Source organism: Pristiophorus japonicus, chromosome 1 (genome assembly GCF_044704955.1).
Source record: "Pristiophorus japonicus isolate sPriJap1 chromosome 1, sPriJap1.hap1, whole genome shotgun sequence".
Taxonomy (NCBI): Eukaryota; Metazoa; Chordata; class Chondrichthyes; family Pristiophoridae; genus Pristiophorus; species Pristiophorus japonicus.
Window position 1 is genome coordinate 16,490,066 of NC_091977.1, and position 26,618 is coordinate 16,516,683.

General features: G+C 45.4%; 1 protein-coding gene across 8 annotated transcripts in view; it reads left to right on the top strand.

The window, feature by feature from the left end:
• The window catches only part of htt (huntingtin), a 250,339-nt gene that overhangs the window by 30,044 nt on the left and 193,677 nt on the right, over nucleotides 1-26,618 (top strand). For all 8 annotated transcript variants that reach the window (XM_070877815.1, XM_070877836.1, XM_070877828.1 and 5 more), the window contains exons 3-7: nucleotides 1,397-1,517; nucleotides 8,093-8,152; nucleotides 11,253-11,332; nucleotides 12,943-13,081; nucleotides 21,101-21,242. In XM_070877815.1, coding sequence (XP_070733916.1) covers nucleotides 1,397-1,517; nucleotides 8,093-8,152; nucleotides 11,253-11,332; nucleotides 12,943-13,081; nucleotides 21,101-21,242 — 542 coding nt within the window. The remainder of the gene's footprint in view (nucleotides 1-1,396; nucleotides 1,518-8,092; nucleotides 8,153-11,252; nucleotides 11,333-12,942; nucleotides 13,082-21,100; nucleotides 21,243-26,618) is intronic.

Here is a 26,618-nt window from a genome sequence, read left to right on the forward strand (position 1 = left end):
GAATTCTTTGAAGAACTATCAGAAATAGTAGACGAGGGTAATGTAGCAGACGTAATGCATTTGGACTTTCAAAATGTCATTGATCAAGTAGCGCACAGTAGACTAATGAGCAAGGTGAGAGCATGTGGAGTAGGCGGACAAGTAGCAAGCTGGCTACAAAACAAAACAGTAGAGGTTAAGGATAGCTATTCAGACCGGCAAAAGGTGTGAAGTGGTGTTCCACAAGGATCAGTGCTGGGACCCCACTAGTTCACCACTTACATAAACGATATAAACTCGGGAATCAAGTAAAATTTCAAAATTTCTGGATGACATCAAATTGGGGGGGTATCGTTAATACTGAGGAAGACTGTCAAATTACAAGAAGATACTAATTCATTTGCCATCTGCCCGCCTATTCTGCAAGTTTATTAAGTGTGAGATGGTGCATTTTGTTAGGAAGAATTTGGAAATCACATACTCCTTGGGGGGGGGGGGGGGGGGGGGAAATGGGTTAGAGGAGCAGAAAGATCTGGGGGTAAAGATACATAAATCACTAAAAGTAGCGACGCGGGTTAATAAAGTAATTAAAACAGAAAATAAAGGTTCATTTCTGGAGTCGTAGAATTGAAAAGCAGAGAAGCAGAATATACCTTCCTTTTGACTTCAGTAGCTGTATTTTAAGAAAGCCAAATAGGGTCTCTAATTGACCTGAGGATTGGTGAAGAAGAGTCTGCCTTTAATTGTCCTGAAGGCACAGCCATTACACCCCATGATCTTAAAGGAGAACCAAATTAAACACAGCTGCACTTTAACAGTGCGCCATAATGCGTTGCGTGTTAGATGGTGCAATGTTCCTGCCCTTACAAAAAATGCACATGCTCTGGGCTATTGTGAGCAGCATCACTAGAGAACCGCTGTGCTCATTGACCTACATACAGCAAAGCCTCGATTTCACATTCTCATTCTTGTTTTCGCCCCTACCTATCTCTGTTATCTCTTCAGCTGTACAATCCTCCGAGATCTCTGCGTTCCTCCAATTCTGGCCTCTTGCACATCCCTGATTTTCATCGCCCCACCATTGACAGCCGTGCCTTCAGCTGCCAAGGCTCTTAAGCGCTGGAATTCCCTCCCTGAATCCCTCCGCCTCTCTACACCTCTCTTCCTATAAGAGGTTCCTTAAAACTTATCTCTCTGACCAAGCTTGACCTGTTCTAATATCTCCTTATATGGGTCGGTGTCAAATTTTGTTTTATAACACCACTCCTGTGAAGCGCTTTGGGACAATTTACTATGTTAAAAGACTGTAGAAATGTAAGTTATTGTTTACTCAAATATGCCGTGAACATCGATCTTCTGTTCAAAAATTGATTTGCAATGTTGAGTTTGTTAAAACTGATTTTTTTGTATTTTTCAGAAACTCGCCAGAATTTCAGAAGTTGTTAGGGATTGCAATGGAAATGTTTCTGTTGTGTTGCGACGACGCAGAGTCCGATGTCCGGATGGTTGCGGATGAATGTTTAAATAAAATTATTAAGGCAAGTCAGCTTTTAAACTGTCCAGCCAGTGCACTAGCCCAAATGTCGGTGTCTCTGTCAATCGGGTTTTGCTTATGCTATTGGCGCAAGTTAAACGTGTGCGTGCGTGTGCGTAGGTGATATCAGAATTGTTCAACGCTGATGATGAGGACAAAAAAATAATGGGGCTGTTTGGGTAAAAAATGGTGAATGGGTGGGAACTTCCGATGTACATCTAGGTGGAACTTTCACCTCCTAAAAGTACTGGAATAGATTAAAAAAAAGATTGGTATGTGAGTCTGCTGTAAGGCTCATGCTTGACTAGCAACATAGGTAGTGTGAACCATGATCCATTTACAGCGCAGGAGGAGGCTATTTCGGACCATTGTGTCCGCGCCGGCTGACACAGATCTTCCCTTAACAAATCCGTGCTGACTGTCCCTGATTAATCCTTGCCTTTCTAAATGCAGATTTATCCTGTCCCTCAGGATTTTTCCCGATAATTTTCCCACCACTGATGTTGGGCTAATAGGCCCGTAATTACTCGGCCTGTCTGTTTCTCCCTTCTTAAACAAGGGTACCACATTCGCAGTCTTCCGGTACCATGCCTGAATCCAAAGAGGACTGGAACATGATGGTCAAATCCTCTGCTATTTTCTCTCTCCACTCAACAGCCTGGGATACATTTCAGCTGGACCTGGGGACTTAGCAACTTTCAAAGCTGCCAAATCCCCAATACCTCCTCTCCCACTATGTCTATTTCATCCAGAATTTCACACTCCTCCTCGATAGTAGTATCTACATTGTTTTCATACAGGAAAGGGGCAGACACGAAGTATTCATTAAGAACCATACCCACATCTTCCACCTCCACACACACATTACCCTCAGTAGGCCCTAATAAGCCCTACCCTTTCTTTAGTTATCCTCTTGCTCTTAATATATTTATAGAACATCTTTGGATTTTCCTTGATTTTACTTGCCAAAGATTTTTCATGCTCTTAGCATTCCTAATATCCTTTTTAGTTTCACCTCAACTTTCTATATTCCTCCAAAGATTCTACAGTATTTAGCTGTCAGTATATGATGTGAGCTTCCCTTTTTTTCTTTATCCTCCCCTGTAAGTCCCTAGACATCCAGAGGGCTCGAGAATTGTTACTCCCACCCTTTTTCTTTAAGGGCACATGTTTGGCCTGAGCCCTCCATGTCTATTCCTTGAATGCCTCCCACTGTTCCGACACTGATTTATCTTTAAGTGGCTGTTTCCAGTCCACTGTGGCCAAATTACTTCTCAACTTAGCAAAGTTAGCTTTTCCCCAATTTGGGTCTTTTATTCCTGGTCTATCCTTGTCCTTATCCATAACTACCTTGAATCTGACTGAATTATGGTCACTGGCACCCAAGTGCTCTCCCACTGATACTCCTTCCACCTGCCCAGCTTCATTCCCCAAAACTAAATCTAGAATCGCCCCGTCCTGTGTTGGGCTTGCTACATACTGACTAAAAAAGTTCTCTTGAATACATTTTAAGAATTCCGCACCCTCTATACCCTTCACACTATATTTGTCCCAATCAATATTGGCATAGTTGAAATCCCCTACTATTACTGCCCTATGATTTTTGGACTTCACAGAAATTTGCCTACATATTTGCTCTTCTATCTCTCTCCCATTGTATGGGGGGTCTATAATATCCCCATACACCTAGCAGTGTGATTGCCCCTTTTTTATTTTTCAATTCGACCCATATGGCCTCATTTAATGATCCCTCTAACATATCATCCTTCCTGTACTAATTTCTTTAATCAATACCGCAACCCACCCTCCCCCCCCCCCCCCCCCCCACCCTGCCGTCCTGTCTAAAAATCCTGTAACCAAGAATATTGAGCTGCCAAACCTGCCCCTCTTTCAGCCATGTCTCTAATGGCTATAATGTCATACTCCCAAGTGGCCACTGTGCTTTCAGCTCATCCGCCTTATTCACTATACTCCTTGCATTGAAGTATATACCATTTAGCACAGGAAGACCTCCTTGATTACTACTTATTAACTCGTGTTTCCTCTGTCTTACAAATTCACTTTGTACATTCTTGCTTTGCAATTTCAGCTTTATTTCCTTCCCTATTGAATTTGTCCTCTGGTTCCCATTCACCTGCCAAGTTAGTTTAAACTCTCCAACAGCATTAGCAAAACTCCCCGCGAGGATATTGTTCCCATCCTGTTGAGATGCAACCCGTCCAGTTTGTACAGTTTCCATCTCCCCCAGAAGCGGTCCCAATGCGTCAGGAATTTAAAGCCCTCCCTCCTGCACCAACTCTCCAGCCACGCGTTCATCCTCTCTATCCTATTCTTGTACTCATTAGCACGTGGCACCGGTAGTAACCCGGAGACCTTTGAAGTCCAACCCTTTAATTTTTCTCTCTAAATTCTGCCTGCAGGACCTCATCCCTCTTTCTACCTATGTCATTGGTCCCTATATGGACTACGATCTCTAGCTGTTCACCCTCTTCTCCTCCCCCGGCCCCCCACCCCCGGAATGTCCTGCAATCACTCTGACATCCTTGACCCTGGCACCAGGGAGGCACCATACCATCCTGGAGTCATGTCTACGGCCACAGAAATGCCTCTCTATTCCCCTAACTATTGAATCTCCTCACACTATAACTCTTTTATTCTTTGTCCCTTCCCCTTGAGCACCTGAGCCACCCTTGGTGCCTTGGACTTGAGCTGCACTCCGCAGAGGCACCATTGCCCTCACCGATGCTCAAAAGAAAATATTGGTTGGAAAGCGAGATGGACGAGATGGGGGGGCGGGGGGTTACTCCTGCACTACCTGCTTAGCGTTCTTCCTCCATCTGGTGTTCACCCACTGCCCCTCTGCCTGCACGCTTTTAAGCTGCGGGGTGACCACCTTCTGAAACGTGCTATCCATGTAGCTCTCAGCCTCGCAGATGCACCGTATTGACTCCAGCCGCCGCTCAAGAGCCGAAACATGGAGCTTGAGTAGTTGAAGCTGGAGACATCTCCTGCACACAAGGTTGTCCAGGCTGCGTGAAGCGTCCAGGACTTCCCATGTGCTGCAAGACATGCACTCCACAGGACTGAGCTGCCCTGCCATCCCTCTATTTCACTTTATCTGATTATAAAAGAGATACTTATCAATCCAAGAGCCAATCCCTTACCTACCCGGGCAAGGGCTGTGAGCGGGCAGAGGTCAGAAAAGCAGTTTGGAGCCGAATCCGAAATCAACGGGGCGCAAGGGAGCAACACACTCGGCAGCGGGAGGCCGGGACAGGCGAGGATCGGGAGGGCCAGCGAAGAGCGGAAGGTTTCTGCAGGGAGGAACTTCCTGCCCTGGACCCAACAGGAAACTGGAAACACCTTCACAGACCATTTATTAACCCACTCAACGAAACTATCGCCATGAAAGGGCTGGATGCTATTCAAAAGGACTGGAGCAAATCATTTATTTTTTTCTTGTAAGCAGATCAAACATTTGTGGGGTTGAAGGAGGGGAATGTAGAGGAGAGAAAATGTAAGGAGACGATTAGATTGCGACAATCGGGATTTGTCGTCGGATGGCAATGTCATGATAAATCACCATCATTGCTAATAGTTTCTATTAATAAGTGTAATGCTTTTATTGCTATTGTGAATCTCTGAGGGCCACCAATGACGAGACATTTTCATTCATTGGCTTCTTCTCTCGTCACATCCACACCCCTTCAGCCTCTCGTTCTGTAACCTTGGTATTATTGCTGTCCGTGTCAAATGCTTTCCGCGCTCGCTTTCCACACTCTGCTCTCTCTCTCGCTCCCGAGAAAGGATGGGATGGGAACAGTGGGGTGGCTTGTATTTTTTGTTCATGTGTATGGTCTCGTTTGTATTGTGGGCATTTCAAATTTCTGTCTACAAGGGGCTTGGATTTCTGCGTAATGTTGTGCACTCACTGTTTTGGACACGAGCCTCTGTCATCTGGCTCCAAAATATCGACCGTCCCGGAGCTAAGCTACGGATCCTGATCAAAACTTGGCAAAAAAAAATGGAAGTATAACGGCAGAGTGGAAGTTGGCCAGCCAAGATTTTAAGTTATCAGCTGTTTTGATTCACTCGCCCCGTTTGAATTACTCGTATCTGAAAATTAAGAAGTTTAATGGTTTGGAAGGTTTATTTAAATCAAGCAGACTCGCACACTAATTGTCATGTATCTCACACTACTGTACATAACTGTATCTTGCCATGCTATACATGAATGTAACTAGACATGACCTGGAACCACAAGCATACCTTACCACCAGGGGTGCACTTGCAGGAGACACTGGATGCCTGTCCCAGACAGGTATATAAAGACAGGTCTCAGGCAATTGTGGTACTTGAGAGCTGTGTAATAAAGGTGCAGGTCCTGAGTGACCTTGACTTCAGCATGTGCCTCGTGTGAGTCTGTACTGCAGGGACAGGACTTTACACTAATGGTCTGCCTCCATAAGAACTTAAGAATTATGAGCAGGAGTAGGCCATTCGGCCCTTCCAGCCTGCTCTGCCATTCATGGCTGATCTTCTACCTCAACTCACTTTCCCGCACAATCTCTATATCCCTTCTCGCACTATCCCCATATTCCTCGATTCCCTTAATATCCAAAAATCTATCAATCTGTGTCTTGAATATACTCAAAGACTGAGCATCCACTGCCCTCTGGAGTAGAGAATGCCAAAGATTCACTACCCTCTGAGTGAAGAAATTTCTTCTCATCTCAGTCATAAATGGTCAACCCCTTATTCTGAAACTGTGACCCCATGGTTCTTGATTCCCCAGCCAGGGGAAACATCCTCCCTGCATCTACCCTGTCGAGCCCTGTAAGATTTTGTATGTTTCAATAAGATCACCTCCCATTCTTAACTCTCGAATATAGGCCTAGTCTACGCAATCTCTCCTCATCGGAAAATCCCCCCATCCCAGGAATCAGTCTGGTGAACCTTCGTTGCACTCGCCCTATGGCAAGTATATCCTGTAGGAGACCAAAACTGTACACAATATTCCAGGTGTGGTCTCACCAGGGCCCTATATAATTGCATTAAGACATCTTTACTCTTGTACTTAAACCCTCTTGCAATAAAGGCCAACATACCATTTGCTTTCCTAATTGTTTGCTGTACCTGCATGTTAACTTTCAGTGATTCGTGTACAAGGACACCCCAGGTTCCTCTGAACATCAACATTTCCCAATCTCCATTTAAAAAAGAATGCGTCTATTTGTTCTAACTGAAATGCAGCCGTTTCTTTGATTGGCTCTCCAGACCTATTGCTAATTGGTCCCCTTGGAGGATAAGCCATACCCTGAAGTTCCTCTGGAATGTGTGACTGGAACCGCCCAGCCCAAGTTCTGAGTGAATTTTCAATTTGTAATTTGATCCATTTTGACTTCAGAAGCCACAGAGGATAGATCTCTCCAAAAGCCACCAAGTTCCAGCTGCAGTCCCTTACCCCAGTGCAAGTGCATCCCTCCGCCAGCTGAAGACACTTACCTCAGCAATCCCTCCGCCAGCTGAAGACCCTTACCCAAGTGCAAGGCGTTGCTCCCCCCCCCCCCGCAAATCATAAATGGGGTATTTTGTGTGGATTGTAACATGTTTATTGGATATGAAGTGAATAGTGACAGTGTTGTGACTTCTGGATTTCATCCACTCCAACGATGTCCCTTGTAACACAAGCACCGAGCTTGCACGCACCAGGAGGTAGGAAGAACATGATCCGTCTTCTGAGTTCTCTCTCCCCTCCGATTCCTGATTTTCTCACAACCCCAGCCCACTGTGTCTCTTCCTCTCTCTCTCCTCTTTCCCCCCCCCCCCCCCCCCCAAGCTCTGTCCCTGTCGCCCGCTCTCTCCGGCACTATGGGAGGCTCGGCGGAAGTGTTTGGCTGCTCAGTGTAGGTAACGTGGTGTTGGATGCATGCGCAGAAGGGAGACTTAGTACAAATAGTTACTCTGTTTAAAAGATACTCTGCTTTTCTATTTTTCCCATCAAAGCAGATAACTTCACATTTCTCTACATTATACTCCAGAACCTATATATGCACAGACATGCGGGGTGCGGGTCAGTTTACATCTGTGGCGTATGTTGCAATAGATAATCAACCGGGACAATTCTGCCCTTTATTGAAACGGAGAAACCAAGATTAGCGGTCAAGGCACCACGAGTTTGAGAAGAGTGAAAGAGAAAATGAAATCGCAATCAGGGACTCGTGACACCAAACGAGGTGTAAGGCTGAAGGTTGCGGGAGGAAGGGATGACTGAGGATATTCCAGGATAAAGAAATGAGTTCGCAATCGGGCGAGGATTCTGATTTCAACACTGGGAGGAGGAAGAGAAAATAGGAGCATCGAAGGAGTGAGTGGGAAACTCTGCCCCGTGCCTTGATTTCTTTAACCTGTTTGCAATTGCATTTGGAAAGATAAAGGACCTTACACTAATGCTGAAAATTGTGTTTCCTGCAGTTTTAACATTTCATCTCCAGCTAGGCTGTGGCATAACGTGAATTAAAAATTCTTAGCTTGGGTGTACTGTACAAGATTGTTATCACGTGTTGTTTGTTTCAACAGGCCCTGACTGACTCAAATCTGCCTCGGTTACAACTAGAATTGTATAAAGAAATTAAAAAGGTTGGTAAGCGATTAGAGAAATATTTCTAATGTTTTTAAGTAATTATGTGGAGCAGAATTTTTGGTTGATGTATTTACCATAATTGTATATTGTCCGTGGGATATCTTTAAGTAGGGTACTCAAAGATGGCTACTGGACAACGTTCCCTTTAAGCTGCACGGCCATATAGCGCTCTGCAGCTCTCGCGCAGCCAGCTCACGACTTTTAAATAGGAAAAACTGCGCATGTGCGGAATTTTGAATGGACCGCACTGCCCCTTAAAGGAGCCGCACCCCACCCCCCCCCCCCCCCCCCAAATTAAAGGTAATATTACTACTGGGAATGGAATGCACGGTCATTTTTTTTAAAACTTACTGTCATGCGCTTTTGAATTGCCCATCAGTGCATTAGATTTTTGGAGCTTGCATATTTTAAGATTGACCATGATCTTATTGAATGACTGGGCAGGCTTGAAGGGCCGAATGGTCTACTCCTGCTCCTAATTTCGTATGTTTTTATGTAACAGAAATAAGTATAGGCTTTAGTTAGTGTTGAGCATTAATTTCTTCAATTCCACACTGATGCATTTTAACTTTAACGAATCAAACATTACAGCCGGCATTTACTCTAATGCATAGATGGAGATATTGGTCGTGATTGTTTAGCGTACTAGGATTCGACAGGGGCCCAAGTTAAAATGATTTACATTTAGAAGGGTAGCAGTTTGGTTAGACTTGATAACTATGTCGGTAGGTGGTTGAATTACATAGACATAGAAACATAGAAAATAGGTGCAGGAGTAGGCCATTCGGCCCTTCTAGCCTGCACCGCCATTCAATGAGTTCATGTCTGAACATGCAACTTCAGTACCCCATTCCTGCTTTCTCGCCATACCCCTTGATCCCCTAGTAGTAAGGACTTCATCTAACTCCTTTTTGAATATATTTAGTGAATTGGCCTCAACAACTTTCTGTGGTAGAGAATTCCACAGGTTCACCACTCTGGGTGAAGAAGTTTCTCCTCATCTCGGTCCTAAATGGCTTACCCCTTATCCTTAGACTGTGACCCCTGGTTCTGGACTTCCCCAACATTGGGAACATTCTTCCTGCATCTAACCTGTCTAAACCCATCAGAATTTTAAACGTTTCTATGAGGTCCCCTCTCATTCTTCTGAACTCCAGTGAATATAAGCCCAGTTGATCCAGTCTTTCTTGATAGGTCAGTCCCGCCATCCCGGGAATCAGTCTGGTGAACCTTCGCTGCTCTCCCTCAATAGCAAGAATGTCCTTCCTCAGGTTAGGAGACCAAAACTGTCCACAATACTCCAGGTGTGGCCTCACCAATGCCCTGTACAACTGTAGCAACACCTCCCTGCCCCTGTACTCCAATCCTCTCGCTATGAAGGCCAACATGCCATTTGCTTTCTTAACCACCTGCTGTACCTGCATGCCAACCTTCAATGACTGATGTACCATGACACCCAGGTCTCGTTGCACCTCCCCTTTTCCTAATCTGTCACCATTCAGATAATAGTCTGTCTCTCTGTTTTTAACCACCAAAGTGGATAACCTCACATTTATCCACATTATACTTCATCTGCCATGCATTTGCCCACTCACCTAACCTATCCAAGTCGCTCTGCAGCCTCATAGCATCCTCCTCGCAGCTTACACTGCCACCCAACTTAGTGTCATACGCAAATTTGGAGATACTACATTTAATCCCCTCGTCTAAATCATTAATGTACAGTGTAAACAGCTGGGGCCCCAGCACAGAACCTTGCGGTACCCCACTAGTCACTGCCTGCCATTCTGAAAAGTACCCATTTACTCCTACTCTTTGCTTCCTGTCTGACAACCAGTTCTCAATCCATGTCAGCACACTACCCCCAATCCCATGTGCTTTAACTTTGCACATTAATCTCTTGTGTGGGACCTTGTCGAAAGCCTTCTGAAAGTCCAAATATACCACATCAACTGGTTCTCCTTTGTCCACTCCACTGGAAACATCCTCAAAAAATTCCAGAAGGTTTGTCAAGCATGATTTCCCTTTCACAAATCCATGTTGACTTGGAACTATCATGTCACCTCTTTCCAAACGTGCTGCTATGACATCCTTAATAATTGGAGCGTACAGGCCCATGGTTAACAGCTGAGTAGTATTGAAATGAAACGAGATGGTGAGCATTCTTCAGGACCGTTGAGGTGGTGTATCAACAAACTCTGAATTGCAGAAACGGGGATATTAATGTATAGTAACTGTATTTTCTAGTTGGATTGTGGGATATTCTGACAAGTTTTAAACTGGGCTGCTCATAATGTTGTTGGGAGTTTAAAAAAAAAAGTAGTCTTGGGAAGTGGGTGTCACTAGCACGTCCAGCATTTAAAATAAAAAGGAGAGACACTTTCATGACCCTAGGATGTCCCAAAGCACTTTGCAACCAACGAAGTGCTTGAAGTGTCATCACTATTGCAATGTAGGAAACGCGGTGGCCAATTTGAGCACAAGAAGTTCCCACAAACAGCAATGTGATAATAACCAGATAATCTTTTTTTTAGTGATGTTGATTGAGAGATAAATATTGGCCAGGATACCAGGGATAACTCCCCTGCTTCTTCGAAATAGTGCCATGGGATCTTTTACGTCCACCTGAGAGCAGACGGGGCCTCGGTTTAACGTCTCATCTGAAAGACGGCACCTCCGACAGTGCAGCACTCCCTCAGCACTGTGTTGAGTGTCAGCCTAGATTCATGTGTTCAAGTCCTTGAAGTGGGAATGTGACCCACAGCTGACACATTCCCATTTAGTTGCTCTTGAGAAGGTGGTGTTAGGCCGTTGCCTTGAACCCCTGCAGTCCATGTGATGAAGGTACTCCCACAGTACTGTTAAATCGGGAGTTCCAAGACTTTGACCCAGCGATGATGAAGGAACCTGACCATATATGCCCACTTTGGGGTGGTGTGAGACTTGGCGGGAAACCTGTGGTGGTAGTGGTGGTCCCACGCCACTGGTGCTCTTCTCAGTGGTGGAGGTCGCGGCTCTGGGAGTTGCGCAGTCAATCTTTTTGTCGGTGTACTACCATTTGCTGCTTGAGCAGTTCTTTTCCCCTTTATTGCACAGAATGGTCCATCAAGGAGTTTACGGGCTGCACTTTGGAGATTTGCTGAGCTGGCTCACCTTGTTCGTCCACAGAAGTGCAGGTCAGTTTATCACTTGTATCTATTCTGGTAATTTACTGCTATCTTAATGCTGGAAAAACTGTACTAGATTGATGTCAGGACTCTTTCTGTTCAAAAAATTCTTAACTTCTCTTTTTTAAAAGAAGTTTATACAGTGAGAGGTGTTGGCTCCATAAGGGTAGCTGGCTTGAACACGTGATCAAAGTTTGTTCGGGTGAGGGAGCTGATTTAATATTATTCGTTAACCTAGGATTCATGATCCTTGATTATGCCTGTTAATTTAGCTCCCATTTACTCCAAGCTAGCTTTCCGACCTCTAATGTTTACACCACCTGCTGTGTGAAACAGAATTGTTCAATCAGTGACCGCAATGATTAGCTTCAAGTCTGTGTGCATGCATGAGAGAGTGCGTGCATAGCGAGGGTATTGTATCCTATTCCGTCCCTAGTTAATGCTTCAGGTCCGTGCACGTTCCCGTGGCTGAAAGTGAAGAGTGGGCAGATCACCCTCGTTGCTTGTCAGCACCGCGTTTTCCCCATTTAGTACCCCTTTCTCTTCCCTTTTTGCCCTTTCCCCACTTTGCAAGGGGATTCCTGGTCTTCACTCAACACCCACTGGAGCACAGCAGCTGCGATTGGGGATGGTGAAGTTACGGAATCAAATCCGCAGGCCTCCACTTCATGGTGTTGCATGTCTGAGCCCCCTCCATTATTTTCATATGTCTCCTAACATGCTATCCCGTCACGGTGTCTGCATGGCACCACGTCTAACAGTGAAACCAAATTGGCTGTGTCAATCTGAATGGCGGCAGATTAAGAAAGGGGGAGGTGCAACGAGACCTGGGTGTCATGGTACATGAGTCATTGAAAGTTGGAATGCAGGTACAGCAACCGGTGAAGACAAATGGTATGTTGGCCTTCAGAGCTCGGGGATTTGAGTATAGGAGCAGGGCGGTCTTACTCCAGTTGTACAGGGCCTTGGTGAGGCCTCGCCTGGAATATTGTGTTTAGTTTTGGTCTCTTAATCTGAGGAAGGACGTTCTTGCTATGGGATCTCATAGAAACTTACAAGATTCTGACAAGACTGGACAGGTTAGATGCGGGAAGAATGTTCCCGATGCTGGGGAAGTCCAGAACCAGGGGACATAGTCTTAGGATAAGGGGTAGGCCATTTAGGACTGAGATGAGGAGGAACTTCTTCACTGAGTTGTTAACCTGTGGAATTCCCTACCGCAGAGTGTTGTTGATGCCAGTTCATTGGATATCTTCAAGAGGGAGTTAGATATGGCCCTTATGGCTAAAGGGATCAAGGGGTATGGAGAGAAAGCAGGCAAGAGGTACTGAGGGAATGATCAGCCATGATCTTATTGAATAATGGTGCAGGCTTGAAGGGCCAAATGGCCTCCTCCTGCACCTATTTTCTATGTTTCTATGTTGTTCTGAAAATCAAAGTATGAATGTTTTCTAATAAGGTTGTAATGCTGAATGTTACAAAGTTTTAGAGAACCGTACAAAAGAGTCACATTTACCCATATCCTTGTGCTTAAAGCGTGGAATATCATACCTGGAAATATTAGACCTCTTCCTTGGGTAACTTTTTTTTTTTTTTACCCCCCCTCTGCTCCCATCTAGGCCATACCTTGTAAACCTGCTTCCCTGTCTGGCTCGGATCAGCAAGCGATCGGAAGAATCGGTACAGGAGACTCTGGCTGGTGCTGTGCCAAAGATCATGGCGGCTCTGGGAAACTTTGCAAATGACAGTGAAATCAAGGTACTGCAATCAGCTACTCCGTACTATGTTGAGGAGAAAGCGCTCCATTTCGGTTTCTGTTGGTGTTAAACCCACACAATGCTTTACTGAACCTTTTAAACGGAGGATATACGCTGTGTGATATTGGTGCACAGGCACTTGATGTGTTTTTATTAAATTCCATTAAATCCTATTTTAATGTATGAAAATCCATTTAAAATAAATAGGTTAAAAAATCTCAGCTAACAGCCGAAAGTCATTTTGTGCTGACGGCTTAAGTGGTTTGATGCAAACAGTGGAAATTCAGGGCTTTAGTCTATTAAAGAAAAATGCAATCTAAACAAGGAATGTTCCATGTGGGCAGTCTCGGGTAAAGATTGATGCTTTGTCATACAGTAGTAGATTGTATTTGAAGATGATGCTTTCTATTTAGCAAAAAAGAGACAGTTCTTCGGGAGCAGCTGTGCTGGGTTGTTCAGCGTTGCTGTTTGTCAATGCAAGGGAGTCTAGAAACTGCACTTTCAAACCTTAGAAGGACTCTTTGCAAGTTCCTTCTGCACCCCCAATGGTTAAATGCAGTGTATGCTGCTACAACAACAACTTGCATTTATATAGCGCCCTTAATGTAGCAAAATGTCCCAAGGTGCTTCAAGGAAGTATTATCAAACAAAATTTGACACTGAGCCATACAAGGAGAAATTAGGGCAGAGCTTGGTCAAAGAGGTAGATTTTAAGAAGTGTCTTAAAGGAGGAAAGAGAGTTGGAGGTTTAGGGAGGGAATGCCAGAGCTTGGTGCCTTGGCAGCTGAAGGCACAACCCCCGACCACCGATTGGTGGAACGATTACAATCAGGGATGCTCAGGAGGCCAGAATTAGAGGGGCGCGGAGACGGGTCCCGAATGTGACCGTTGATTTGTGCTGGGTTTCCCGAGGTTGCCTCGGCCGACAGTAAGGGCAGTGCATCTTTTCTCTTGGATGGAGGGGAGGGGCTCACCCAGGGCTTCTGCTTTTGGTTGCTTTCCAGTGGCACCTGCTGAACCGTGGAGATTGGGTGAGCACTAGGTTGGTCTGATCAATCCTGCTCCCCACTGTTAATTAGCCTGCTATCATTGTCTAGTTTCACACGTGAAGGGGTTTCAGCTCTGGATTAGTACTAGAAGCATTTGGGGAGGTTATAAGGAATTATTTTCCTAGAAAGCGTTATCCAGTTATGGAATGCTTTACCACACGTGGCATTGAGTCTGTGGTAACATTTAAGACACTTGAAAGAAAATTATTAGATTATGAGGAAAGCAAAAAATGCGATTAGACTCGATGAGCTGTGTTGGGTGAGTTCGCACAGACACAGTGGGCCAAATAGTCTGCTCTGGTGCTGGCTCTCACCAGATCTCCTGACTTTAACCCCTCTCCTCCCATGATCGTCAGCTTTTCAGACTAGTTATAATTTTAATCTTGGCTCATGTCCTCCTCACTTGGGTCAACTTTACCTGCACCTTCTCTACTGCTTGTATTTCTTTTGTTCTTTTGGACCCACAAGCAGAATCCAGTACAGAACTCCCAAGCCTAGCACGAGTGCATTGTAAAGCCCTTTGCACGACCCTTGGAAAATGCTTTTTAGAAAATTATTCATGGGATGTGGGCATCGTTGACAAGGCCAGCATTTATTACCCATCTCTAATTGCCCTTGATAAGGTGATGGTGAGCCACCTTCTTGAACCGCTGCAGTCTGTGTGGTGAAAGTGCTCCCACAGTGCTGTTGGGGAGGGAGTTCCAGGATTGTGACCCAGCGATCATGAAGGAACAGCCGAAGTTCGGATGGTGTATAACTTGGAGGGGGACGTGGAGGTGGTGGTGTTCTCATGTGCCTGCTGCCCTTGTCTTTGCAGGTGGTAGAGGTTGTGGGTTTGGGAGGTACTGACGAAGGTTCTGGCTATCTATCTCTATATATTAGCTTTTCAGATTGCTTAGACATTGAGAGTCCATGACCATGAAGCTCAAACAGTTTGTCAGTGTCTGCTGACTCTCAAGGCTGGATTGGGTGTCATGGTTCATCAGTCATTGAAAGTTGGCATACACATACAGCAGGCAGTAAAGAAGGCAAATGGTATGTTGGCCTTCTTAGCTAGGGGATTTGAGTATAGGAACAAGGAGGTCTTACTGCAGTTGTATAGGGCCTTGGTGAGGCCTCACCTGGAATATTCAGTTTTGGTCTCCTAATCTGAGGAAGAACGTTCTTGCTATTGAGGGAGTGCAGCGAAGGTTCACCAGACTGATTACTGGGATGGCTGAACTGACAAATGAGGAGAGACTGGATCAACTGGGCCTTTATACATTGGAGTTTAGAAGGATGAGAGGGGATCTCATAGAAACATACAAGATTCTGACGGGACGGGACAGGTTAGATGCGGGTAGATTGTTCCCGATGTTGGGGAAGTCCAGAACCAGGGGAAACAGTCTTAGGATAAGGGGTAGGCCATTTAGGACTGAGATGAGGAGAATCTTCTTCATTCAGAGTTGTTAACCTGTAGAATTCCCTGCCGCAGAGAGTTGTTGATACCAGTTCATTGGATATATTCAAGAGGGAGTTAGATATAGCTCTTACGGTTAAGGGCATCAAGGGGTATGGAGAGAAAGCAGAAAAGGGGTACTGAGGGAATGATCAGCCATGATTTTATCAAATGGTGGTGCAGGCTCGAAGGGCTGAATGGCCTACTCCTGCACCTATTTTCTATGTTTCTATGTAACCTCAAGCCATTCCATTATTTTATAACTTAACTCACTTTTGGAGCCATATTTGGTCAACTTTTTTTTTTTCATTCGTTCTCTGGATGTGGGCATCATTGGCAAGGCTGACATTTATTGCCCATTCCTAGTTGCCTGAGCCTTATTGAACCGTTGTACTAAAACTTAATGGGCTGCTTCAGAGGGTAGCTAAGTGTCAACCCTATTGCTGTGGGTCTGGAGTCACATATAGACCAGACTGCGTAAAGACAGTGGGCTTCCTTCCCTAAAGGATATCAGTGAACCAGTTGGGTTTTTAATGACAATCGGACAGCTTTGCGGTCACTTACTGATGCAGGCTTTAAAACATTTTCTTAAACTGAATTCAAATTTGAACTAGTGTTCTGAAATTTTTAGTCCAAAGCTGTCGATTATAGCCCAGTAACGTAACCATACATTACTATACCATGTGCTCCAAAAACATTCATGAGAATTTTTGCTGTGAGAATTTTACTGTACATTTACCAATAAATAATGGAGACTGGCTGGTATAGTGGAATAGACCACTAACTATACCTTCTGTGACCAAATATAAATCACTAGAACATGGGAACAGGAGTAGGCAATTCAGCCCCTCGTGCCTGTTCCGCCATTCACCGAGATCATGGCTGACCTGTGACCTAACTCCATATACCCGTCTTTGTCCCATATTCCTTAATACAAAATTCTATCAATCACAGATTTAAAATTAACAATTGATCTAGCATCAACTGCCATTTGTGGAAGCGAGTTCCAAACTTCTACCACCTTTTGTGTACAAGTGTTTCCTAACTTCACTCCTGAAAGGCCTGGCTCTAATTTTTAGACTATTCCTCCCTCGTCCTGGACTTCCCAACCAGCAGAAATCGTTTCTCTCTTTCTGCCCTATCAGTTCCCCTTAATATATTGAAAACTTTGAGCAAATCACCCTGTTACCGTCTAAATTCCAGGGAATACATTCCTAGTTTGTGTAAAAGTTGGGGCACAGATACAAAATGTAATTTAAAAAGGTGAATTCTAATTTTATCTCAAGGGGGCTGGAATGCAAATGTGAGGAAGTGATGCTTTCGTTGTACAGAGCCTTGGTCAGACCCCAACTGGAGCACTATGTTCAATTTTGACATCGAATTTCAGGTGCGGTATATTGGCCTTGGAGAGTCACCAGAATACAGTGGCTTAAAGAGTTCATTTGAGGGCAGCGCCAGCACAGGCACAATGGGCCAAATGGCAGCCTCCTGTGCTGTTTCATTCTATCGTAAACTTGGCTTTATTACCATGAGTTTAGAAGGTTGAGGGATGATCTAAGCGAGGTGTTTAAAGTGATAGAAATTTGATAGGGTAGATGGAGAGAAACTATTTCCTGTGGTGGAGCAATCCAGAACAGCAGGGGATAGAACTTTGTAAATTAGAGCTAGGCCGTTTAGGAGTAAAATCAGGAAGCGCTGCTTCGCGCAGTTTTATGACTAAATTTTCTAAGTGTGGAGTTGATATTCCACAGCTTGTAAGCAGCATTTCAGGCTTGCCAAGCAAAATACGAACATGTATAGTATTTTCAATGGGCCACGCGTCCCCCTTAATGGGGCTGCACGGTGCCAAAAAACAAAATTGCAGGGAACATTACTTGTAAGCCTTAATGCGATTAAAGTAACAATGGCTGCACTTGTAACATAGCAAAACCTTCCAAGGCGCTTCACGGAGCGGGACTGCGGGGGGAGGGGGGAGAGACTCTGATCAGGAGTCTGGCTCAGATCAAGAAGGAAGGCGAGAGAACATAAGAATTAGGAACAGGAGTAGGCCATCTAGCCCCTTGAGCCTGCTCCGCCATTCAATAAGATCATGGCTGATCTGGCCGTGGACTCAGCTCCACTTACCCGCCCTCTCCCCGTAACCCTTAATTCCCTTATTGGTTAAAAAATCTATCTGTCTGTGATTTGAATACATTCAATGAGCTAGTCTCAACTGCTTCCTTGGGCAGAGAATTCCATAGATTCACAACCCTCTGGGAGAAGAAATTCCTTTAAATTGGCTCCCCCGTATTTTGAGGCTGTGCCCCCTAGTTCTAGCCTCCCCTACCAGTGGAAACAACCTCTCTGCCTCTATCTTGTCTATCCCTTTCATGATTTTAAATGTTTCTATAAGATCACCCCTCATCCTTCTGAACTCCAACAAGTAAAGACCCAGTCTACTCAATCTATCATCATAAGGTAACCCCCTCATCTCCGGAATAAGCCTAGTGAATCGTCTCTGTACCCCCTCCAAAGCTAGTATATCCTTCCTTAAGTAAGTTGACCAAATTTGCACGCAGTACGCCAGGTGCGGCCTCACCAATACCCTGTACAGTTGCAGCAGGACCTCCCTGCTTTTGTACTCCATCCCTCTCGCAATGAAGTCCAACATTCCATTCGCCTTCCTGATTACCTGCTGCACCTGCAAACTAACTTTTTGGGATTCATGCACAAGGACCCCCAGGTCCCTCTGCATCTCAGCATGTTGTAATTTCTCCCCATTCAAATAATATTCCCTTTTACTGTTTTTTTTTTTCCCAAGGTGGATGACCTCACACTTTCCGACATTGTATTCCATCTGCCAAACCTTCGCCCATTCGCTTAACCTATCTAAATCTCTTTGTAGCCTCTCTCTGTCCTCTACACAACCCGCTTTCCCACTAATCTTTGCGTCATCTGCAAATTTTGTTACACTACACTCTGTCCCCTCTTCCAGGTCATCTATGTATATTGTAAACAGTTGTGGTCCCAGCACCGATCCCTGTGGCACATCGATTTCCAACCCGAAAAGGACCCATTCATCCCGACTCTCTGCTTTCTTTTTGCAAAGGGGAAGGTGCGGTCGGAAAGTCAAGCTTTGTGGAGGTTTTTGAAAATAGGAAGACGGGTGGCAAGGCAGAGGGTTTCGAACGGGGGCAGCTGGCCTATCGCTATCCACTTATGTGGATTCAGGGTCGCAATCAGTTTTTTTTCACCCCCATTAACTTTAAAGACTTAATTGGGAATTATACGGTGTCTGTTGCAAGAACAAAAGTAGTTTTATTCTGGGTCTCTCGAGGATTGAGTCAGATGGATGATAACTAAGGGCGCTGAAGGGGCTATCAGAATTGCCATTAGCTTGTTGAAAGATAGATTTGATAATAGATTAACTCTCCCTCCATTTTCCTTTTATTGAGGTCTTTGTTCTCCATGAGCTATGAAGCTGGCTCTCTGACTGCTCTTGTTAAAAGCCCGAGCTGTAAACACGCCAGAACAGCTCATGTGTTGTTACTGATGTCTGGGGAATGCAACGGTGCATCATGAGCTAAATCGAGTGGCTGATGTCATGTATTTTCTCTGATCTCTTGGACTCTATTTCTTGTGATTGGGACGGCTTTCAGAGCTCCCCTGTCGGGTGAAAATCAGACAATTTCAGGGCCTGCTCCAAAACTTTAGGCTGTTTTATGTTCCTCCAAATATTCTTCTGATTACAAGCAGCGTGTCAAAAGGCGTGCAAATGTTGGGCACTGCATAAATATTAAAATAATAATGCAGTGGTGAGTCAAAGTGGAAAGAATGTTTTAAATATTTGAAGCTGCAATCTTACTTTTGCTACAAATATAATTTTCAGATCACCGTGTCGCCACTGTTTACACTCGTCTTATTCTTGAAGTTCCCATTTCTTTGATATAAGTGCTTTTATTTTTGTAAATAAGGCACTAAAAATGCTGTAGTGTTGTAAAATGTTCCAAATAATTTCTCGCTGCTTCGTGATTTTCAATATAAATCCTACATCATCGTCCATGCCTCTACATTGTACTTTACCAACCTTCTGCCGACAACAACTTGCATTTATATAGTGCCTTTCACGACCTCCGGATGTCCCAAAGCCCTTTACAGCCGATGAAGTACTTTTAAAGTATAGTCACCAATGTTCCCTTTAAGCTATGTGGCCATGCAGCGGCCTGGACTTCACACTTAGCCGCTTCATCATTTTCGATGGGAAAAATCACCGCGCACGCGCACAGTATTTTGAAAAAAATTTAAAGGCAACATTGGTAGTCCCTGTTGTAATATAGATAAATCGTCCCAAGGGGTGGGGGAACAAGGTAAGTGGTGGCAGGGTTATTCCAAAGCAGAGGACAATGAGGGAAAGAATTTGGGGACGGTAGGAAGTGAGGCTGCAAAGTGGAGGGGGATTCCAGAGAATTTCAGAATATTGGGAGTGTGAACTGAAGCTCTGCACGGGATGGGGCCGTTCTCAGTCGGCCACTGACTGAAGAGTGGGTTTTTGATGAGGTGGGAATACCATCTTAACCTGCATTTTAGTGAAATTCAAAATGCAAAAGTCATGAGATCCTGTTTTCAACGAGAAGAAACTATCTTTCAACTGGATTCGTCCTAGTTCATCCTTCCAAAGAAAACTGCAGTTCACCCCCCCGCCCCCCCCAACCCCTCTTTGCCTCAGTTATGCCAATTCATTGCCCCTTGAGTGATCCCAGATTTGTGCTTCTACTACCCTAACCTGATATTTAAGCCCCCTTTGCTTGAAGGAGTACTTCCTGATATGCTCCTCGTAGCGCGCTCTCCTCCTGAGTCAGAAGATTATGGATTCGAGTCTCACTCCAGAGACTGGAGCACACAAATCTAGGCCAACACTCAGTGCTCTACTGAGGGAGTGCTGCACTGTCGGAGGTGCTGCCTTTTGGCTGGCACTGAGGTCCAGTCTGGCCCCTCAGGTGGATGCAAAAGATCCCATGGCACTATTTTGAAGAAGAGCTGGGGAGTTGTCCCCAGTGTCCTGGCCAATATTTATCTCAGTCAACATAACAAAAACAAATTATCTGGTCATTATCACATTGCTGTTTGTGGAAGCTTGCTGAGTACAAATCAGCTGCTGTGTTTCCTACATTACAACAGGGACTTTACTTCAAAAGTATTTCATTGGCTGTGAAGCGCCTTGGGGCGTTTTGCTACGTTAGAGGCGCTATATAAATGCAAGGTGCTGTGACCCTGTTCTGTAGTTAGAACAGAGCTTTAGAAACCCCAAAAGGATGAGCATGCCTTTGTCAAATATTCTCCAGGTGAAACATTAATGTTGGATGTTGCAAGAGTTTAAAGATATTTGAAGCAACACCAGTATGGTACTGAAATGAGTGTTGAGAAAATGTTACTTTGTCGCGAGTAATTCGATGTGTCTTGTATATAAAACACTTCCTCGAGCCATTTCTCCAAGGGCTGATGTACAACTGTGGAGAATTTTTAATCTTCCTGTATTTTATTTTTGAAATTCCAGATGTTGTTGAAGACCTTTATTGCGAACCTTAAATCAAGTTCTCCAACCATTCGTCGGACTGCAGCCAGTTCGGCTGTTGGCATCTGTCAGCATTCAAGAAAAACCCAGTACTTCTACACTTGGCTGTTAAATGTGCTTTTGGGTAAGGCTAGTATGGTCAAACATAACTTTTGGAACTTTGCACATTTAATTGGGTAACAGGAGTTCAGTGTTCCCTTTACGCTGTACGTCCGGGCAGCAGTCTGGAGGTCCCGCACAGGCCCCTCGCTGGCTTTTCAGTTGGAATAACCACGCACGCGCGAATATTTGAATGGGCCACGCAGCCACTTAAAGGGGGCCGTGCACCCGAAACAAATTACAGGCATCATTGCAGCAGCTGCAAGATTTTTCTTTCATTCTCTGGGTCACTGGCAAGGCTGGCATTTTTTCTGCCGATCCCTTGCTTCCCTTAAGGTGATCGTGGCCCTTCTTAAATCGTGGCAGTCCATGTTGTGAAGATGCTCTAACAGTGCTGTCTGGTAGTTAGCTCCAGGATTTTGACCCCCAGTGACCATGAAGGGTCGGCGGTGACATATGTCCAAGTCAGAATGGTGCATGGAGTTGCCATGCAAGTCGCTGCCCTCGTCCTTCTAGGTAGTGACGGTCGTGGATTTGGGAGGTGCTAATGTGTTGCTTATGCGTACTTTTCTGTGCTGTGAGTTTTGCAAGATGCTGTATTTTTCTGACAAAGACGCACTTTGTTAAATTGAGCATTGTAAATTTGAACCACTTGGGAGATCTGCTTTCCGTTTGATTTTGAGACTGTTTTCAGCTACAGAAAGGTGCCCCTTAATGACATAGCAATCTGTTTTACTGAGCGAATGCAGCAGTGATCATATGTAATGTACATAAATTATTGAGGAAAGTTGCCCCAGTTGTGACATCATCTGTGCATGAATCAGCCACCCTGCAAAAATAGAGTTGATTACTGTTTCATCCCTGGTGGCAATGTGTAGTGGGTTGCTGATTTTCTGTGTTCTCAATCAGTGGCCGGAGGTACTCGTGTATGATGCTGTCTGCTCCTCTGCTGTTTTTTTAAAATTTGTTCTCTGGGTGTGGGTGCTGTTGGCGATGAATTTATTGACTGAAAAAGTGACGATGGACCTTGTGGTGATAGTGTTAAGAAGAACTTGCGCCTTCATCTAGTCATAGAAACATAGAAAATAGGTGCAGGAGTAGGCCATTCGGCCCTTCGAGCCTGCACCACCATTCAATATGATCATGGCTGATCATGCAACTTTAGTACCCCATTCCTGCTTTCTCTCCATACCCCTTGATCCCTTCAGCTGTAAGGGCCACATCTAACTCCCTTTTGAATATATCTAACGAACTGGCCTCAACAACTTTCTGTGGTAGAGAATTCCACAGGTTCACAATTCTGAGTGAAGAAGTTTCTCCTCATCTCGGTCCTAAATGGCATACCCATTATCCTTAGACTCTGACCCCTGGTTCTGGACTTCCCCAACATCGGGAACATTCTTCCTGCATCTAACTTTTCCAATCCTGTCAGAATATAATGTTTCTATGGGATCCCAAAGCATTTTGCAGCCAATGCAGCACTTGTGAAGTGTGGTCACTGTTGTAACGTCTGGAAATGTTCGGGAAAGAATGGCGATACATGTCCAAGTGGGGTTGTTGTGAGTTGGAGGTGACGTTCCCATGACATTGCTGCTCCTGTTTCTCCTCAAGTTCACCCACGTGTCTGGAAATAATACTGTTCATCTGTGCCTCAAAAAAAAAAATTAGCGGCCTAATCTTCTTCTGTTGTCTTGTGTTCGCCTTGAAGGTCACGCTGAGCACAAAATAATCTCATCCCTGACGTGAGGGATTTATTCTGAGAGCTGAAGAATGGTCTGTTTAAGGAGGTGGGGGGGAGCGGGGGAAGCTATAGAAGAAACAAATGCCAGCAAGGGGTAGAAAAATGAAGGACAATTTCTATGTTAAATTAATGAATTAAAAATAAAGCTTGCCAAAAGAAGTTTAACAGTGACTAGAAAAGTACTTCACATAGTGAAGGAAAGCAGTGCCGGCAGCTGGCTTTGTGCACAACAAGATCCCACCATCAGCAATCAGGTGAATGACCAGTTAATGAGCACTAATGTTGCACTGATGGCAGTGGGTTCCCCAAGCACAGGGCCTGCGTAGCCGGCTGAGGCCAAATATACCGGGACTCACTAAAACCCGTGTCCTGGAGGACCTGCTAAAAGCGATTTGTGGCACTGTTGTGCACGGGCCTGCGCTTGGAACCCTGGTGCCACTATCCTAAGCCTCGTTCAGCATGTTTTTCTGGTGGAGCGAGGAGTCATAGAATCATAGAAATTTACAGCACGGAAGGAGGCCATTCGGTCCATCGTGTCCTTGCCGGCCGAAAAAGAACTACCCAGCCGAATCCCACTTTCCAGCTCTTGGTCCGTAGCCCTGTAGGTTACGGCACTTCAAGTGCAAAGGAACTTGCATTAATATAATGCCTTTCGCACCCTTACCCGGGGATAACTCCCCTGCCCTTCTTTGACTTACTCTAGTGCCATGGGATCTTTTTTGCCCACCTGACAGGAAAGACAGGGCCTCAGTTTAACGTCTCATCTGAAAGACGGCATCTCTAACTGTACAGCCATCCCTCAGTTCAGCCTGGATTATGTGCTCCGGTCTCTGGACTGGGGCTTGAACCCACGACCTTATGCCTCAGAGGCGAGAGTGCTACCCACTGAGCCAAGCATTTTGATTGTCGTCTTGCTGTTCTTCGAGTAGTGTCTTGGGATCGTTTAATAGCCAGCCGCCACAGTGGGAGAAATGTAGGAGATGGCAAGGATGGTGTGAGAAGGGTTTGGAAGGAAGTAACTCTGTGGCACTTTAACCTTCTGTGTGGTTGCCTGAGGAAGAGAGTGTTTGAAGATCAGGACCTCTCATCTGGTACCAAGCTTATGGTCTACAGGGCAGTAGTGATACCCGCCCTCCTAAATGGCTCAGAGACGTGAACCATAGACAGCTGACACCTCAAAGCGCTGGAGAAATGCCACCAACGCTGCCTCCACAAGATCCTGCAAATCCACTGGGCGGATAGACACACCAACGTCTGTGTTCTCGCTCAAGTCAACATCCCCAGCATTGAAGCACTGACCACACTCGATCGGCTCTGTTGGGCGGGCCACATCGTCCCATGCCCGACATGAGACTCCCAAAGCAAGCACTCTACTCTGAACTCTTACACGGCAAGCGAACCCCAGGTGGGCAGTGGAAACGCTTCAAGGACACCCTCACACTTTATCAAGGAGGCTTTAACATCCCCCCCCCCCCCCCCACCCCGGCACCTGGGAATCCCTGGCCCAAGATTACCGTAAGTCGAGGAAGAGCATCCGGGAGGGCGCTGAGCACCTCGAGTCTCGCCGCCGAGAGCATGCAGAAACCAAGCGCAGTCAGGGGAAGGAGCGTGCGACAAACCAGACTCCCCATCCACCCCTTCCCTCAACGACTGTCTGTCCCACCTGTGATAGAGACTGTAATTCCCGTATTGGACTGTTCAGTCACCTGGCGAATTCACTTTGAGTGGAAGCAAGTCTTCCTCGATTTCGAGGGACTGCCTATGATGATGAAGACGTGAGGATATCCTAATATTTGTAGCACTTGTCCGATATCTTAAAATGTTTAATGGCAGTGATGTGCTTGCTTTACATATTGGAAGTGTATGTGCAGTTGATGCTGATCAGTACAATGCATGTTCTTGAAATGTGACTTTGGACCAAGGTGACACTTCCCTTGTATATTTTAGTTAAGACGCATGGGCTAATGGGACTTGTGGCGACCTCTAACGAATCCTGCGTCGTGTCTGCAGATAGGACGTCATGTTCTAAACTGTTTTATTGTATATTTTAACACAGCAAATGTAGTTTGCCGACAAAGCAATTTTCAGCCTTCATCAAGTACATTTACTTCAATTTGGCTGATCAAAGCTCGTCTGATTTATTCTTTTAATAATTTTCCAAACTCTGCCTTACAGTGCAAATGTTATCTGTATAAATTGAAAGTGCAAAAATAAAGTAACATTTTCCCATGACACCTATATCGAGAGGGTGTTCAACATTTTGGAATATAAGAACAGGAGTGGGCCATTCAGCCCCTCGAGCCTATTCTGCCATTTACTTAAGGCATGACTGACCTGCATCTTAACTGGAGCAGGAGGCCGAGCTCAGTGATCATCATTGAATGGGCTGAATATGACTTAAAAAATTAAAAGCATACCCAACAAGCTAATCTAAGCTTCTCCCCCACCTCCCCATGATATTCAATGGCCGAATCCCCCACCATCAACATCCTGGGGGCCACCATTGACTAGAAACTTAACTGGACCAGCCACACACATACTGTGGCTACAAGAGCAGATCAGAGGCTGGGTATTCTGTGGCGAGTGTCTCACCTCCTGACTCTCAAGCCTTTCCACCATCTACAAGGCACAAGTCAGGAGTGTGATGGAATACTCTCCACTTGCCTGGATGTGTGCAGCTCCAACAACACAAGAAGCTCGACACCATCCAGAACAAAGCAGCCCGCTTTATTGGCACCCCATCCACCACTGACGCACCGTGGCTGCAGTGTGTACCAGCTATAAAATGCACTGCAGCCACTTGCCAAGGCTCCTTCAGCAGCACCTCCCAAACCCGTGACCTCTACCACCTAGAAGGATAAGGGCAGCAGGTGCATGGGAACACCACCACCTCCACATTCCCCATCAAGTCACACACCATCCTGACTTGGAAATATATCGCCGTTCCTTTGTCGTCGCTGGGTCAAAATCCTGGAACTCCCTCACTAACTGCACTGTGGGAGGGAGTACCTTCACCACAAGAACTGCAGCGGTTCAAGAAGGCGGCTCACCAGGGCAATTAGGGATGGGCAGCAACGCCTGCAATCTGGAACGAATTTAGAAAAAAAAACGTCTTCCTACCTCCTGCTTTGTAGGTTGTAGGTTGTCCATTGGTACAAGTGCTTTATGACCGGTTTGTATTTCATTCTCCCATTTCCTTCTCTCTGTGCACCCATTTGGGAAGGGGAGTGGGGGCTGCATTGTTGACAATGGAATAGTATATCAAGCACTTCAGGAATGTGCTATTCGTCTAGAAACGGGGAAAATTTAGCCGAAGCTCAAGAAATTTGCTGTGAAGCATGGTGTCGCACGTTTGAAAGTTGACAGCAGACTGCAGTGCCCTCGTTTGGAAGCTTTAATTACAGTGCGACAAGTTTAGATAGTCAGTGTCCAGTATATGGTGTCAGCTGTGGCTCAGTGGGTAGCATTCTTGCCTCTGAGTCAGAACGTTGTAGTTTCAAGTCCCACTCGGGGACTTGAGCAGATAAATTTAGGCTGATACTCCAGTGCAGTGCCGAGGGAGTGCTGCACTGTCGAGGTGCTGTCTTTAGGCTGAGAAGTCAAACCGTGCCCCTTCTGCTCTCTCAGGTGGACGTAAAGGATTCCACGGCACTATTTCGA